The sequence below is a fragment of the Trachinotus anak genome, unplaced genomic scaffold (genome assembly GCF_046630095.1).
Source record: "Trachinotus anak isolate AG129_WGS33_773 ecotype Australia unplaced genomic scaffold, CSIRO_AGI_Tana_v1 ptg000045l, whole genome shotgun sequence".
Classification (NCBI taxonomy): domain Eukaryota; kingdom Metazoa; phylum Chordata; class Actinopteri; order Carangiformes; family Carangidae; genus Trachinotus; species Trachinotus anak.
The window spans coordinates 405,727-422,199 of record NW_027273896.1 but is presented as its reverse complement, the minus strand read 5'-3'; the positions used below and the strand labels follow the sequence as shown (position 1 = coordinate 422,199).

The 16,473-nt window shown below is 44.0% G+C and overlaps 1 protein-coding gene across 1 annotated transcript; it reads left to right on the top strand.

Moving 5' to 3' along the window:
• Positions 1-8,151: 8,151 nt before the first annotated feature.
• Positions 8,152-16,198, top strand: LOC139615263 (uncharacterized; the record flags this gene model as incomplete). Its single annotated transcript, XM_071473069.1, has 2 exons — positions 8,152-12,436; positions 12,938-16,198. A coding segment is annotated over one exon (693 nt), but the record flags the coding sequence as incomplete, so codon positions are not given.
• Between the last annotated feature and the right edge of the window lie 275 nt (positions 16,199-16,473).

The following is a 16,473-nucleotide window of genomic DNA, read 5'->3' as shown; positions in this document are numbered from 1 at the left end:
CATGCTTGTGCACAGAATGAGGGAAAGAAACAGAGAAAAGGGGAGATGGGCAAAAGGGGGATGGACAGTGCCAATTCAATGAGTACCAAGGGAAGAGGAAGGTGCATTGCACTCTTCCATCGCTGTCAGACCATGTGGAGCTTTCAATGGGATTGACTGGGAGATTGCAGACAAGAGACCAGTGCAGAGACTGGAGGTGAAGGTGAGCGCATGGACAACATTTCTACCGGTGGTGTTGTGACGGCAGAATATAGTCCACAACATAATTGCATTGTCAAGATGGATAGATTGCCAGGGAACAGCCAAAGAGGAAAAGGCCAGAGTAATAAAATTTGAAAAATAAGTGCTATGATCAGGCAAGGCCAAACAACATTAACATTGGTAAGGCTTTCCAGTGGTGGAGACTGCATGGTGGGACTGCAAAAGGCCTGGTCTGGTCTTCAGCAGGTGGACTGGCCTACACCCCGAATGACGGGTACGCGGAGATGGCCATGACAGAGACTGACTGGAACAGTAAAAACTTACACCAATACATAATACACAATGACACACCGGCCGACTAATGTGGCAGCACACTTGGCCTCGGCCTACTGCTGCAGTGGCCAACGGGGATATGGAGTCGCAATGGCCAGATGATGATACTTCGCGTTGTTTTGCTTCAGCTGTGACAAAGTATTTACTTTCACACTGTATAGGATGCTCTGGATTGATCAGGTTTATGACTTGTTACAAGGGTTAAACTCTACTGCATCAAGCCCTGAAGGTCTTCAGTGCCTTATGAACATCTTTTTGACTCCTTTAAGTACTTCTGAGAGACCTTTGCTACAGTAGAAGTCCGGTGTCATATCTGGCTCAGACCTGGTTCTTCATTTTACACAACATGTGCACTCATGTTTGTCATATAAAAAAATCAAGATAATTCAAAAGGACATTGACCACATACTTCTTTTCACACTTCTAGGGTCTCAATATCCATTGCAAAATCAAGTGGCATACTCAGGAGTTGGTGAATGTAAGTTGAACCCTAAAGTATTAATATATGCTGAGAATGCCTGGCTAATAGGAGAAAAAATAGTTTTAATCACAGCTGTTAGATGTTTTAACTTTGCATGCCATCGGGTCCTAGATAAATATTGCTGAATAAAAACAACAGTGGTACTAAATTGCTTGCAACTGGGGGGGATTGAAGTGAGGCAGTGCTTTTTTCTGCCCTAAAAGAAATATGTGACCCAATGAAAATTGGATAGGAAGGTCTTATTAAGCCCTCAGGTTTCACAGACCAGGCTCTTTAATCAGATCATTTGTCAGCATTACTTACGTTGGGGATAATATTTGAAGTTATCTTTAGATGATCGCAAAAAAGATACAGTCTGGATTTATAGCAGTATCTAAGCAATATAATTACAATTAAGCTAATATGATTACTGTAATAATACAAAAATATTATTTTATCATGAGCCAGGCATTAATTTAATTCCTGTTTCTTTTACATGTAGATTTTTACAAATAATACATGTTATTTTCAAAGCCAACAATTTTTTGTGAAAATACGCAGGACAAACAAATCAGAGGCAAAACAAATACTAATGCAGCTTTTCTTAGAATTTAGAGAATTCAGGTAGCTTTTATCAAGGCGCTATCCATACACTTCCTGGTCAGTTCACTCAGTCATGAACATCAACTTAAAAAAAAAAAAAAAAAAAAAAAAAAATTTGTAAAAATTTTGTAGAATGTGGGGGAAATAGGGCTGGTGATGGTGTTGGGGGTGAGAGGCTGTAGACAGGTAGCAGCGCAGGCAAACAAAAATCGAAGCAGGCAAGGCAAGACTGGGCTGAGCATGGCAGGCGGCAGGGTTGCAGAGGTATGGACCTAAAGAACAGGGAACAACAGGATTACCAAAAAGTCCAGAACAACACAGAGCAAAATGTTAAGAATCAGAGCTTGGTCATAGCATTTATACTACATGATGTGAACAATCTGGTAAAAAATGGTGAGTAGGACAAGTCCTTAAATACTGCAGCTGGTTGTGGAGTTGATTACATGATGAGATGCAGGTGAGTATGGAGACTGGTGGGAGCAGGATCAGGAAAGCCACACCCAGCACACACACACACACACACACACACACACACACACAAACAAAAGACAAGCACAGAGAACAAACTGGGGACAAACAAACACATTAGGGATGGGAAAACAGCAGAGAACAGGGAAAGGAAAGGATTGTATCTGCTCTGTGTACATCTAATCCTGTGTACAAGTCAATTGGTAAAGGTTGTTGTTGGAATTATTATACATAAAAGTTATCTTACATTTGCTTACACTATTTAAGAGTTATACATATGCCTGTGTGTGTGTGACTATGTAGAATGTTGTGCAAGCTGTCTTTCAGATTCATCAGGAGGACTCCCATGCAGAGTCAAGGACGGGGCACAGAGTGAAACCACACTGAAGAGATAAACATGAAACTCCTTTAATTAGAGCAGAGGGATGTACTGAGAAACTATGCAACTGATAGAATAGCACGGTCTTAGACCTTGAACACACCTGCTAGAATAGAAAGCATTCTCATAACGTTTTTCAGATAAGGAGTGCAGCCTGTGTTTTCCCCATCCTTTAGAGGCTGCATCTCTCATGTAACTAGGGACCACCCTAAGGAAATAAAAAAGAGGAGACGGCAAGATGTACTCAGAGCGGGTTGGAGAGTGTAACTGAGTACATCTCTGTCCGTTCTCCTCGCGAGTAAAAAGAGCTCTAACTCTGTGTCTTCTCTCTTTGTATTTTAATAATGTTTTGGGATGTTTAAACCTGACAGTTGTCCTTTGGCAACATCCTTTAAGTGCAAGAAACTTCTACAAAGACAATTTTAAAGTTGTGGAACCAATAGAATATATTTTGGATGAAAAAGGTAAAAGAACACTGCAATATGTTCCGGTATTGAAGGCTTTGCAGCAGCTTTTCACTGGTGGTCACATTCTGAACAAAGTGTTAGATAGTAGTCTCATATCAGAAGAATGAGGAAGAGAAGTGATATACAGGTCTTTTAGAGATGGTTTGTTTTTCAAGGAAAACAGTTTTTTATCAGGAGGTGAGTTGCGCGTGTTACTGAATTTGTATGTGGATGATTTTGAGATTTGTAATCCACTTGGCACATCTCGTAAAAAGCACAAGATCTGTGCTGTTTATTGGAATCTCAGCAATTTGCCACCTGGTTGCCGTTCCTCGTTGTCTTCCATTTATTTGGCTTTACTCTGCAGATCTGAAGATGTGAGGAGTTATGGATATGAAAAGGTCTTAGAGCCCTTGTTGCAGGATCTTGTGACTTTGGAAAGTCAAGGTATTTTTATTGCACATCTTGGAGATTTTGTTAAGGGCACAATACAGTGTGTCATAGCAGACAATTTGGCAGTGCATGGAATTTCAGGATTTATTGAGAGGTTTGTAGGTGAATACATTTGGCAGTTTTGTGTGGCACAAAAGTCTCAAATTCAGGAGAAGGAGGTGAGTTCAGGTGCATTTGCTCTCAGACGCAAAGAGATACATGAAATGCATGTTAGTTCAGCACAGGGCAATGCAAAACCATGTTACGGTGTTAAAAGGCAGTGTGTTTTCTCCGCACATCTTTCTCATTTCAATGTTTGCACTGGCTACCCTCCAGATATTGCCCATGACATCTTTGAAGGCATATTACCAGTTGAGTTGGCACATTGCCTAAATCTGTTAATTTCGAAAAAATATTTCACACTTGACAATCTCAATGGGTCCATTCTGAAATTTTCTTACAAATGGGCAGACAAGAGTAACCGTCCTCATGCTATTCCTAGGACATTCATGCTGAACAGAAGTATTGGAGGAAATGCTCACGAAAATTGGAGTCTTTTAAGATTCCTTCCATTTTTGGTTGGACAGTTGGTGCCCCCAGATGAGCCAGCTTGGCAGGTCATTTTGGACCTTAAAGATGTCATGCCTCAGCTGGATAGCTGAGTTCCCTTTTTTGTTTCCCCTAGTGTGTTGTCTTGTACTTCCTGTTTTATTTTGAGACTCACCTCTTTTCTCGTTTCAGGTTCCTCACTTCCTGCCCTCATGTGTCCTCCCCTCGTGTGATTACCTGCCCTGCCCTAATGTGCTGCACCTGTGTCTCATTGTCTTCCCTCTCCCTGAGTATTTAGTCTCTGTGTTCCCTCCTTTCTGTGCCAGTTCGTCTAGTTCTGTATGACTACGTTCCAGCCTTTATTCCCCGTGTGCCTTACTCGTGTCTTGTCTAGTTTTTGGTTTTTGACCCTGCCTTTGCCCACCGATTTTGATACTTTTGCTCCGCGGACTGATCTCCAGTGTACCGACTTTTGCCTGATTAAAGGACATTGTGAACTCGCTTACTGTGTCAATCTGCATCTGAGTCCGAGCCATTGTTCAGCCCTGACAGTACGAACTGGCCAAAACATGGACTCAGCAGATTCAGACGCAGTGCGCGCCATGCTCCAGGCACAGGTCTGCAAGATCCACAGCCAAGACGAACAAATCAGCCTCCTTCGCCATGAAATGAAGGAGCTGACTAATCGTCAGGAGTCCCTCCTGACAGCTTTCGGAACTCAGATCAGTCTTCTCGTTGATAATATGCAGAGGATGCAGAACCTGCCGGCTTCAGCCGATTCAACACCGACGGCGCCAGCGGGAGCTGGGCCCGATGCTGCCTTTCCTACGCCTGCTACTCCGTCTTTGCCTCTCCATCTTTCCAGACCCGAGCGCTTCTCCGGAGACTCCGGTGATTGCGGAACTTTTTTAACCCAGTGTGATTTGCACTTTGAGCTTCAGGCTGCTGCCTTTCCCTCTGATCGCTCAAGGATTGCATACATCATTTCTCACCTGACTGGGAGAGCGGAGGCCTGGGCGACGGCCGAGTGGAGTCAGAAATCGCCTATTTGCAATTCTCTGTCGCTGTTCTCCAAGACCTTCACCCAGATATTCCAGCAGACAGCTCCGGGGCGGGAGGCAGCCCGAGCTCTGGTTAGACTGCGACAGGGTAAAAAGAGGGTCTCTGATTACGCCATTGAGTTCCGCACTCTAGCAGCAGAGAGTGAGTGGAACCAACCAGCCTTGTTTGATGCATTTCTTGATGGACTGTCTGACATTCTCAAGGACCAGTTAGCCCCCCTCAACCTTCCTGCAGAGCTGGATTCCCTTATCGCTCTGGCTGTTAAGATCGACAAGCGCCTGTATGAAAGGGAGAGAGACCGAACCAGACCCGGCAGTTCCCCGCAGAACCAGCGGAGGCAGCAAGCTGGAGACTCTTCTTCCTTTCCTTCCTGGCGACGCACACCTCCTGCCGACTCTACCTCTGCGCTCCCCTCCGCTACGGAGGAACCTATGCAGCTTGGCCGAACCCGCCTGACTCCTGAGGAACGCCTGCGACGAGTTTCAGAGGGACGCTGCATTTACTGCGGTCAACTGGGCCACTTCATCGCCTTCTGCCCGTTAAAAGGATCGGGTTCACCAGTCAAGGTGAAGGCATTAGTGAGCCATATGTTGACTGTTTCCAATCCCTCTCGTTTGCAACCTCTTGTGCATCTAACCTCCCCTATGTGTACTCTTAAACACCCAGTTTTAGTTGACTCTGGTTCTGATGCTAACCTAATGGATTTTAGTCTTGTCAGGAAGCTGGGCCTCAAGACCTTCCGTCTCAACCAGCCCTTGGATGCCAGCGCTTTGGACGGCAGGCATCTATGTAAGGTAACCCATCGCACTCAGTCACTGCACCTGTCCTTTCCTGACTCCCACACGGAAAGAATCAGTTTTCATGTCGTTAAAGCTCCTCAGCACCCTCTGATCTTAGGATATCCCTGGCTCACACTCCACAGTCCTCATATTGACTGGAAAACTGGACAGGTCATTTCATGGGGTAAGGCTTGTGATTAGGACTGTTTTTCACCCTCTCAGCCTCATCTGTCAGAGTTTCATTCTCTCAACCCTTCCAGCCCAGACTCAGAGTTTCCCGACCTTTCCGGGGTTCCCACCTGCTACCACGACCTGAAGGAGGTTTTCAGTAAGGCCCGGGCTGCTTCTTTGCCCCCGCACAGGCCCTATGACTGCGCCATTAATCTGCTCCCTGGTACCTTCCCACCCAAGGGTCGGCTGTACTCACTGTCTGCTCCTGAGACTCAGGCCATGGAAAAGTACCTCAAGGAATCCCTGGCTGCAGGGATTATTCGGCCTTCCTCTTCTCCTGCTGGCGCTGGGTTCTTCTTTGTAGAGAAGAAGGATAAAACCCTGCGACCCTGCATTGACTACAGAGGACTCAATGAGATCACCAGTCGCAACAGGTACCCCCTCCCTTTAATTTCCACTGCCTTTGAACAGCTAAAAGGTGCTAAGGTTTTCACCAAGCTGGACTTAAGAAATGCCTATCATCTAGTTAGAATAAGGGAGGGGGATGAATGGAAGACAGCATTTAACACTCCCAGTGGTCATTATGAGTACCTGGTCATGCCTTTTGGACTAACAAATGCCCCTGCTGTCTTCCAGGCCCTGGTGAATGATGTTCTTCGGGACATGCTTAATGAATTTGTTTTTGTGTACCTTGACGACATCTTGATCTTTTCCCCTGATGAGCAGACTCATGTTCAGCACGTCTGGCGGGTCCTCCAGCGCCTCCTCCAGCACCAACTCTTTGTCAAAGCTGTGAAGTGTGAATTTCATGTGCCCTCTGTGTCTTTCCTGGGGTTCATCGTGTCAGAGGGGGAGGTCAGAATGGATCCCATAAAGGTCAATGCTGTTGACTGGCCTACTCCCACAAGCCGTAAGGAGGTTCAACGATTCCCGGGGTTTGCTAATTTCTATAGGAAGTTCATCAGAAATTTTAGTTCTGTTGCTGCCCCCCTTCATGCACTGACCTCTTCTAAGTGTAACTTCCAGTGGAAGCCCCGGGCTGAGCTCGCCTTCCAGAAGCTAAAGACCAGCTTCACCTCGGCTCCCATCCTCAAGCTGCCGGATCCCAGCCTGCAGTTTGTGGTGGAGGTGGATGCCTCTGATGTGGGGGTGGGAGCTGTTCTCTCTCTCAGAGGTCAGTTAAGGACAATAAATTACATCCCTGTGCCTTTCTTTCCCGCAAGCTGTCGGCCTCTGAGAGGAATTACGATGTCGGCAACCGCGAGCTGCTTGCTATAAAGGTAGCACTGGAGGAGTGGAGACACTGGTTGGAGGGGGCTGAGCAGCCTTTTCTCGTCTGGACGGATCACAAGAACCTCGAGTACCTGAGGACGGCTAAGAGGCTCAACTCTCGACAGGCAAGGTGGGCTCTCTTTTTCAACCGGTTCCATTTCACCCTTTCCTATCGTCCTGGTTCTAAGAACTTAAAGCCTGATGCTCTCTCACGTTTGTTTCTTTCTGAAAAATCCTCTAATGATCCTGCTCCCATCCTTCCTCTCTCGTGTGTTGTGGGCTCCGTCACATGGGACATTGAGAAGAGGGTCAACGAGGCTAATGTGAACTGTCACCCTCCGGCCGGCTGCCCGCCGAAACGACTATTTGTGCCTCCTGCCTTGCGTTCACAGGTCATCCACTGGGCCCATTCTTCCCGGTTATCCTGTCACCCTGGAGTACGCAGGACTCTGTTCGTCATTCGACAGCGGTTCTGGTGGCCAGCCATGGAGAAGGAGGTGACAGAGTATGTGGCAGCCTGTCCTGTGTGTGCTCGCTGTAAGGTCTCCCGACGCCCATCCTCTGGTCTGCTCCACCCACTCCCTGTGCCACATCATCCCTGGTCAGACATCTCCGTGGACTTTGTTACTGGACTTCCCCTTTCCGAAGGTAACACCACTGTCCTCACGGTGGTGGATAGATTTTCTAAGATGGTCCACTTTGTTCCCCTGCCTAAGTTGCCCTCGGCCAAGGAGACGGCCGAGGCGATGTTACATAATGTTTTTTGCCTCCATGGCTTTCCCAGGGACATTGTGTCTGACCGGGGCCCGCAGTTTGTGGCACAGTTCTGGCGGGCTTTCTGCTCACTCCTGGGAGCTTCTGTCAGCCTCTCATCGGGCCACCATCCCCAGACCCAACGGTCAGACGGCCAGTCTACGCTGTCTAGCCTCACAGAGTCCCAACACATGGAGCAGACAGCTCACCTGGGTAGAATATGCACACAATTCTCTCCCGTGTTCATCATCTGGTCTCTCTCCCTTCCAGTGTGCCTATGGCTATCAGCCTCCTCTCTTCCCTGCTCTAGACAGGGAGGTTGGTGTGCCCTCAGCTCTGGCTCTAGTCCGCCGCTGCCGTCACACCTGGGCCCGGGCCCGACGCTCCCTGCTACGCAATTCTGAGAGTTACAAGAAGGCGGCTGACCGGCGGCGGACCCCTGCCCCCACGTACAGGAGCGGTCAAAGGGTATGGCTTTCCACAAAAGACCTGCCTCTCAGAGTGGAGTCCCAGAAACTCGCTCCCAGGTTCGTCGGGCCATTCCCCATTTCCAAAGTCATAAACCCAGTTGCGGTCAAGCTCAAACTCCCCAGAGCCATGAGAGTCCACCCAGTCTTCCACGTGAGTAGGATCAAACCAGCCGTAGAGAGTCCTCTGGTCCCTGCCTCCAGACCCCCTCCTCCCCCCCGGTTCATCGATGGTGGCCCTGTTTACACCGTCCGCAAGCTCCTGGCAGTCCGGCATCGGGGCCGGGGGTTCCAGTACCTGGTTGACTGGGAGGGGTACGGCCCTGAGGAGCGTTCCTGGGTATCCGCCAGCAACATTGTGGATCCCTCCCTCATCCGGGACTTCCATCGGGCCCACCCTGGCGAACCTGGGCCGTCTGGAGCCGGCCGTGGAGGGGGGGGTACTGTCATGCCTCAGCTGAATAGCTGAGTTCCCTTTTTTGTTTCCCCTAGTGTGTTGTCTTGTACTTCCTGTTTTATTTTGAGACTCACCTCTTTTCTCGTTTCAGGTTCCTCACTTCCTGCCCTCATGTGTCCTCCCCTCATGTGATTACCTGCCCTGCCCTAATGTGCTGCACCTGTGTCTCATTGTCTTCCCTCTCCCTGAGTATTTAGTCTCTGTGTTCCCTCCCTTCTGTGCCAGTTCGTCTAGTTCTGTATGACTACGTTCCAGCCTTTATTCCCCGTGTGCCTTACTCGTGTCTTGTCTAGTTTTTGGTTTTTGACCCTGCCTTTGCCCACCGATTTTGATACCTTTGCTCCGCGGACTGATCTCCAGTGTACCGACTTTTGCCTGATTAAAGGACATTGTGAACTCGCTTACTGTGTCAATCTGCATCTGAGTCCGAGCCATTGTTTAGCCCTGACAAAAGATATTGTTGAACTAGTTGTTGCGCCAGTACACACAGCACAATCAATTGCTTTCCTTGAAGCCAGAATCTGTGACCACAGATGTAGGTTACAAGAGGTGTTTCCGGGTGTAAAGCTGTTACCGAAACATCATTTTGTAGAACATAATCCACAATATCCACAGATGGTCCTTTTTTTTGGTCCACTAGTTGGTATGTGGACAATGAGGTTTGAGGCAAAGCAGTTTTTTTTTTTTTTTTTTAAAAGCAGGTTGTTCGCCCCACACGCTGCTTTAAAAACATACTCGATGAAACATCAGTTCATGATGGCATATCACTTGGCGTCAACCACAACCGAAAAGTCTAGCTTGACTGTCTCAGCTGTCTCAACTGTCTCTGTTGACATTTTGCATCAGGATGTACGGAAGTTTTTGAAGCTAAAATACCCTGATATTACTCACATTCAGCTCAGAAAGAATGCATCTCTTAATGGAGTGAACTACAGGAATGGCATGATTGTTGTTTATGGCTCTGCTGGTGGCTTGCCAGAATTTGCAGAAGTTGTCCAGGTGGTTGTTGTGGAGAAAAGCTTGAGCTTCATTGCTAAAGAGTTGAGTGCTTGGTATAGGGAGCATTTTAGGGCGTTTGAGTTATGTCCTACATCACAAGTCTCCCTCATTCTCCCTGGTAGACCAGTACCCCTTGGTAGATGACAGGATTGGAGGCCGGCGAATGGTGACACTTAAAAGATTCATACATACACAAGGTTACATCATGGTAATTCATGTCGTGTTCATGTGTTCCATGAGTTCATACACTAATACACATGGTAACAAGAGGGCTACCTAAAATTTCTTACATGAAGACTAATATTGTTTTTAGTAAAGATAGAAAAAAAAAATCCTTGTGAGAATTTTCTGATGGAACATAGCCAGTTCTCTGACAAATTACCCTCATGTTGCCATTTATACTAGAAATATACATGTTAAGGAATACATACGTGACTAACACAATGAAAACTAACATTCAAATCTGTCAGTTAAAATATATTATAATAAAAGGACAAACTGCAACATAAAGCACAAAAATCAAAACAACTTCAGGGTTTTTGGTTGGTATGCGAACACAAAGAAAGACAATAATGGTAAAATAAATTGTGGTTTAACCGCACAATAAAATTGTGTTGCAGTATGTTCCTACTCTACCTCACTCCCTAAAAAAAAGTTATATTTAAGTGACAATAGTGCCAAATATCAATTTAACAACATTTTATTTTTTCTCCTTTAACAATTAGATTGAAGAATGGCAGAGCATCTGAAGCTTAGAGTCATCGTAGAAGACAGTGACTTTAGAAGACTTGATCTCCCTTCAGGAATGCCAAAAACTTTGACGGAGTTACACAATACAATTCGCCAAGCATTTGGAATTGAAAGAGACTTTCATATTCAATTCATGGACCCTGACTTCAATAATGAGTTCATGAACGTTACGTCGGTACAAGACGTTCAAGACAGAAGTACAATCAAGCTGGTGTACATGCCAAATTATGTGGATATGAGTCCATTGTCTTTGAAGCAGAGTGCTCCAAGCACTCCTGGGTCTTTTGGAAGTCCAGTAAGCATTCAAACAACTCACAGTGTGTCGTCATTGTCCTCATCAGACTCAGACAACACCACCATTCTGTCACATTCAGACAGCGAGCTGAGAGCACATGCATGGCCGCGTGAATTCACTATTCCTCACTTTCCATATGATGTAGAGGTGCAGCTTCAGCGTGGAAATGAGAACTTCAGAGAAACTGGCACTAGACTGAAGATTTCTCCAGGGCTGAAGTTTGACATCTTAGAAAAGCTAGCTGAGGAGATTTTCTTCTGTACGGCATATCCATAAAATCACCAAATAGATGAGGTAGCAGGGGCACTAATCAAAAAATTTCCCTGTTTGCAAGAGACATCTTCCACTGGTTACTATGCCTGGATGATTAGTCTGAGATACAAAATGGCTAATTACAGGACAAAGATGCGAAACATTGGCTGTCCTGAAATTACTTTAAATGCTTTGAAAAACAAAGCCAACGATGAATGCCTTCCAGCCAAAAATATAAAGAAACCTAAAAAGGCTGAAGTCAACTATTGTCCTTCACATCCTGCTGGGGAAACAGATGAAAGTCTAGAAAATGTGAGATCCGAACTTCTGAATGACGTCAAACAAAGGAACAGTGCGTCAACTGTGAGAGAGAAGATGTCATAAACATTCTCCTACCGAAGAAGAGAGGTTGTGCAGGGAAATCCAGCTGCCGGAGAGTTCAAAGCCAGGTGGCCTGCACTTTTCCATGTTGATGAGGTAAAGATACAACTGCTTTTTCCCCAATTGTGCCTCTTCTCATTGTGTCATTTCACTGCATAACTTAAAATGTAAAGACTAATAAGGTAACATAAAAGGTGACAAAAATTTGAAAAAAATAAATCCCCTGTAGAGAAAGCAGTGCTTGGTGCTGCAATTTGAATACAATGCAGTAATTAATTTTGGCCATTTGGGGGCAGAAGACCTTCACAGCAAGCTATGAACAGAACCTCTGACATATAAAGTTGATATAGTGAATGTGTATAGCAAACAGTTGCCTGTTTACTATACACATTCAGCAGGTACAGAGCATTCATATAGAGAGTTGTTTGTGTCCATGATGTACTACATGCAAGTCCAATATTCACTCTGTTTTTATACCATTTGCATGTTTTTCCACATTACATCTTGTCACTTGTCCTTTGAAGAGAAAAATTTGCTAGGTTTAAATAACTATATATTCTACAAATGCAGTGTTGATTTCACCTCCTAGATTAACGGCTATAAATTGACTAAAACATGCTGCATACTAATGCATATGCTATGGATATAATCTTAGTTGATGAAGAGGTCAAAATTAGAATACATCCTTTTAATGGGATACATTAGCTCCAAAATATCCTTACACCAATGACTGAACAAAGTGTTCTTCTGTCATTTTCTTCTGTATAACAGACAAATGCCAAGTTCCAGCATATTACAACGCTTCCACTTGAATCAACCTTCATGTCACAGTTGGACAATCTTTTACCTCAGCTGACATCCGTTTTCCAGAAGAAGGGGGGTGTTTCTGGCCAGAAACTAGCCAAACCTCTAAAGATCTTACAAGAGGTAAATATGTGTATATAATGTTGTATAGAATTTTTCATATACCCACTTTCACAGTTACTGTTATTGTATCTAGTACCAGATGAATCCCCATTTTGCCTCAGTAATAGTCTAGATTATTTGCAAGGTGCAAGAAACATTTCTAAGGAAACATTATGGTCTTATTGAGGCAATAGTGGCACATGGACTACAGAGGCAGACTTCTGATCAGAAAGGTACCAATTCAGTCATGGTTTCTCAGGTGGGGACAGTGAAAGTGCAACACCTGCCTTGAGCAATGTGTTTGACAATGCTTAGGTCAGTGGCCAGCAGATCAAACTGGATGTACTAAGCACCTACCTGTAAAGAGGACAACATTGTTGTCAGTGAATATCCCTGAATAAATAAAGTTAAAACAGTGCTTTCATCCTACACATTAATACCTCTCACTTTCAAATTTCAAATATTTTTGTAGTTATATATGTGTGTATTATCTGTATTAATCAATGGAATCCCTTTACACAGGCTACAAGTGATGTTAATCACAAAAGGGCAGCAGTCCTCAAGGCACTTTGTGTCTACCTTGGAGAGGATGATGGGCATCTAATTCGGGAGTATATGGTAAGTCAGTGTAAATGCTTTTTCCAGTTAGATGTACTGTGACTTATATAAAATGTTTTAAGATTCTAAAGTCACCTGCCCATTACTTATTACAAGTCATTGGGTCTCCTCCATGTCTGACAGACACACACCTGCTTTTTAGACCCAGCTGCTGATTTTGATATCTCTCTGATAGATTTTTGCTTTTTTGAGCCTCATTATTATTTTCTTTACTTTCATGGTCACTTCTTCACTCCTCATATTGACAGACAACTCCACCTAAATTTAAATGGCAACTCTCAAATCTCAGTCAACCCTGGGCACTATATGTTAACAGGGCTATATCTCCCACACAGTTATTTCTGTATTGATGTAAACTGGCTCAAATTCACCCTCTCTACCTTTAAGATCAGGCTTAAAACTGTCCTGTTTAGTAAAGCTTATAGTTAGGGTTGGCTCGGGTATGTCCTGACCCATCCCTTAGCTATGCTGCTATAGAGCTAGACTGCTGGGGGATTCCCATGATTCACTGGGCGCTCTCTCTCTATTTCTGTCTCTCCCCCTCTCTCTCTCTCGATGACTTCATGCCATTAACTTTGTATTTTTTTTCTCTCCCGTAGTTTGTGCTTCTCCTCTCTCTCCCTCTCTCTGTCCTCATTCTGCAGGTATCTCTGCCTCAGGAGCAGCAGGATCCAGATCCACCACTACTCATCTTTACTATCAACCACTGTTATCTGTCATCATTATTGATAACACCATTACCTACACAGCTGTTCCTGGTCTCTCTCTCTCTCTCTTCTCTCCTCTCTCCTCCCCCCACCCCCTCTTTTTATCTTCTCCTAAACCCAACCGGTCCAGGCAGACGGCCGCCCCCCACCCTGAGCCCGGTTCTGTTGGAGGTTTCTTCCTGTTAAAAGGGAGTTTTTCCTCCCCCCTGTCGCCAAGCGCTTGCTCTTTGTGGGAACTGTTGGGTTTTTTCTCTGTAACAAAGTAAGGTCTTGACCTGACCCTGTAAAGTGCCTTGAGATAATGTATATTATGATTTGGCGCTATACAAATAAAATTGAATTGAATTGAAAATTGAATTGAAATTCAAGCTGAGACCCTGCACTTTAATGTAGTATACATTATTTTATTTCAAACGGAATGTGGTGAAGCTCAGAGCCTAAAGAACAAAAACTGTGTAACTGTTCAAATACTTCGGGTCTGAACTGTATGTCAAAAAAAGCCAACAATTTCCATGGGATGTACTTATTTTTCACAGCTGTACAGAACTCTGGGTTATTTTTCTGTAGTCAACGTATAGTGTAAATCAACAGCTAGTAGATAGATTGTGTTAATCCACAAAGTAAATATGGTAAAATTACTGCTTTTTTGGAGTGTCAGTAATGGGCAATACTCTATTTTACTACATTTGATCCCAAAGCTTCATGTCAGTGATGATTGTTTATCATCATGTAAAGTATATGGAATTCAAATGTTTTCCCTTTTCTCGGATTTTCCTTAAATATACAGGACATCGAAGCAGATGACATCCAGAGGGACATGCAGAAGACAACCATGGGCATTTATTTCATCAACACAGTTAAGCTGCTTTGTTGTATTGTTTATTGATTATGTTATGTCAAATGCAGCTTCAGAAAGTGTTGCAAGTAAATGAGCAAGATGAGGAAACATGTGTGTGCAGGATTGAAGTATTTACACAACCACTTGTTAGGACAGTACACCTAACATATATGAGGGAATATTCATTTGAAATGAAAATTGTAACACTCAGCAAAGACGTGTTTGCAGTGTATTGAAATCTCAGTCAGGTCATCTGTGTTTGTTGTTTCCTAGCTGTGGACAGTTCTGGTACGGTTTGGTTTTTGTTAATGAGTGGTACTGGAACTGGAAGTTATGTTCTTGTGTTAATTTTTTTAAATAGATGGTAACAGGTACATTTAAAAAAAAAAAAAGATGTTAAGCAACTCAAGAAAGGTTTACCACTGAGTTACATTACAGGAACTTGTTTGGGAGAACAAAAATTGTGCTCTGTCTGGTCAGGAGACTGCACTTATGAATGTATAATTTTTTATTATGTATTTTATGTTAACAGAACCTGAGCAATTAAAAGCCTTCTCATGTATCTGATTATAGAGGGTAAGAGAGTAGTGAGTATAACATTTTATACACTCAAAAAAGTAGCAAGCATATATACTGACTTTGGATGACATCACCTTGGCCTCCAGTGCTACAGTCAGAAACCTTGGTGTCATTTTTGACCAGGACTTGTCCTTTACTTCACATATAAAGAAAGTCTCTAGGACAGCCTTCTTCCACCTGCGCAATATTGCTAAAATCAGACCCATTCTATGTCTAAAGGAAGCTGAAAAACTAGTTCATGCATTTGTTACCTCAAGACTGGACTACTGTAACTCTTTATTGTCAGGATGTCCCAAAAATCCAGTAAAAAGCCTCCAACTGATCCAGAATGCGGCAGCACGAGTACTGACAGGAACTAGGAAACGAGATCACATCTCTCCTGTGTTAGCCTCTCTGCATTGGCTCCCTGTAAACTCTAGAATCGAATTTAAAATCCTCCTCCTCACTTACAAAGCCATTCATGGTCAGGCACCATCGTACCTTGGAGAGCTTATAGTTCCCTATTTTCCCAATAGGACACTTCGCTCTCTAAATGCAGGTCAACTTGTGGTTCCCAGAGTTTGTAAGAGCAGAATGGGGGCAGAGCCTTCAGCTATCAGGCTCCTCTCCTGTGGAACCAGCTCCCAGTGTGGGTTCGGGAGGCAGACCCCCTCTCTACCTTTAAGATCAGGCTTAAAACGGTCTTGTTTAGTAAAGCTTATAGTTAGGGCTGGCTCGGGTATGTCCTGACCCATCCCTTAGCTATGCTGCTATAGAGCTAAACTGCTGGGGGATTCCCATGATTCACTGGGCGCTCTCTCTCTATTTCTGTCTCTCTCCCCCTTTCTCTCTCGATAACTTCATGCCATTAACTTTGTATTTTTTCTCTCCCGTAGTTTGTGCTTCTCCTCTCTCTCCCTCTCTCTGTCCTCATTCTGCAGCATATATTCTGTTGAATATATGCTGGTTCTTGGTAATTGTACTCGGACATAGTTAAATGCTTAGGGACAAAATAAACAATTGTTTAAACACATTTTGTGGTTTTCTCAATTTTGAATTTATTGAAACTACTAATGATAATTAAAAATGTTTAATTAGAATCAACTTAATTTTAATATGTAGTAACTACAGAATTTCATTGATCTAAATGTACAATAGAAAAATGGTTAATAGTAATACAAAGTATTTAAGTATATTTAACACGAGTTTAGTTGGAATTACTGAGGAAATTAGACTAATATTTACTCAAAGTTGTTGAGCTAAAATTACAAAGATAAAACATTTAAAAATGACTTATAAATTATAAGTACAGTCAACTTAAAAGTTATATCTGGATT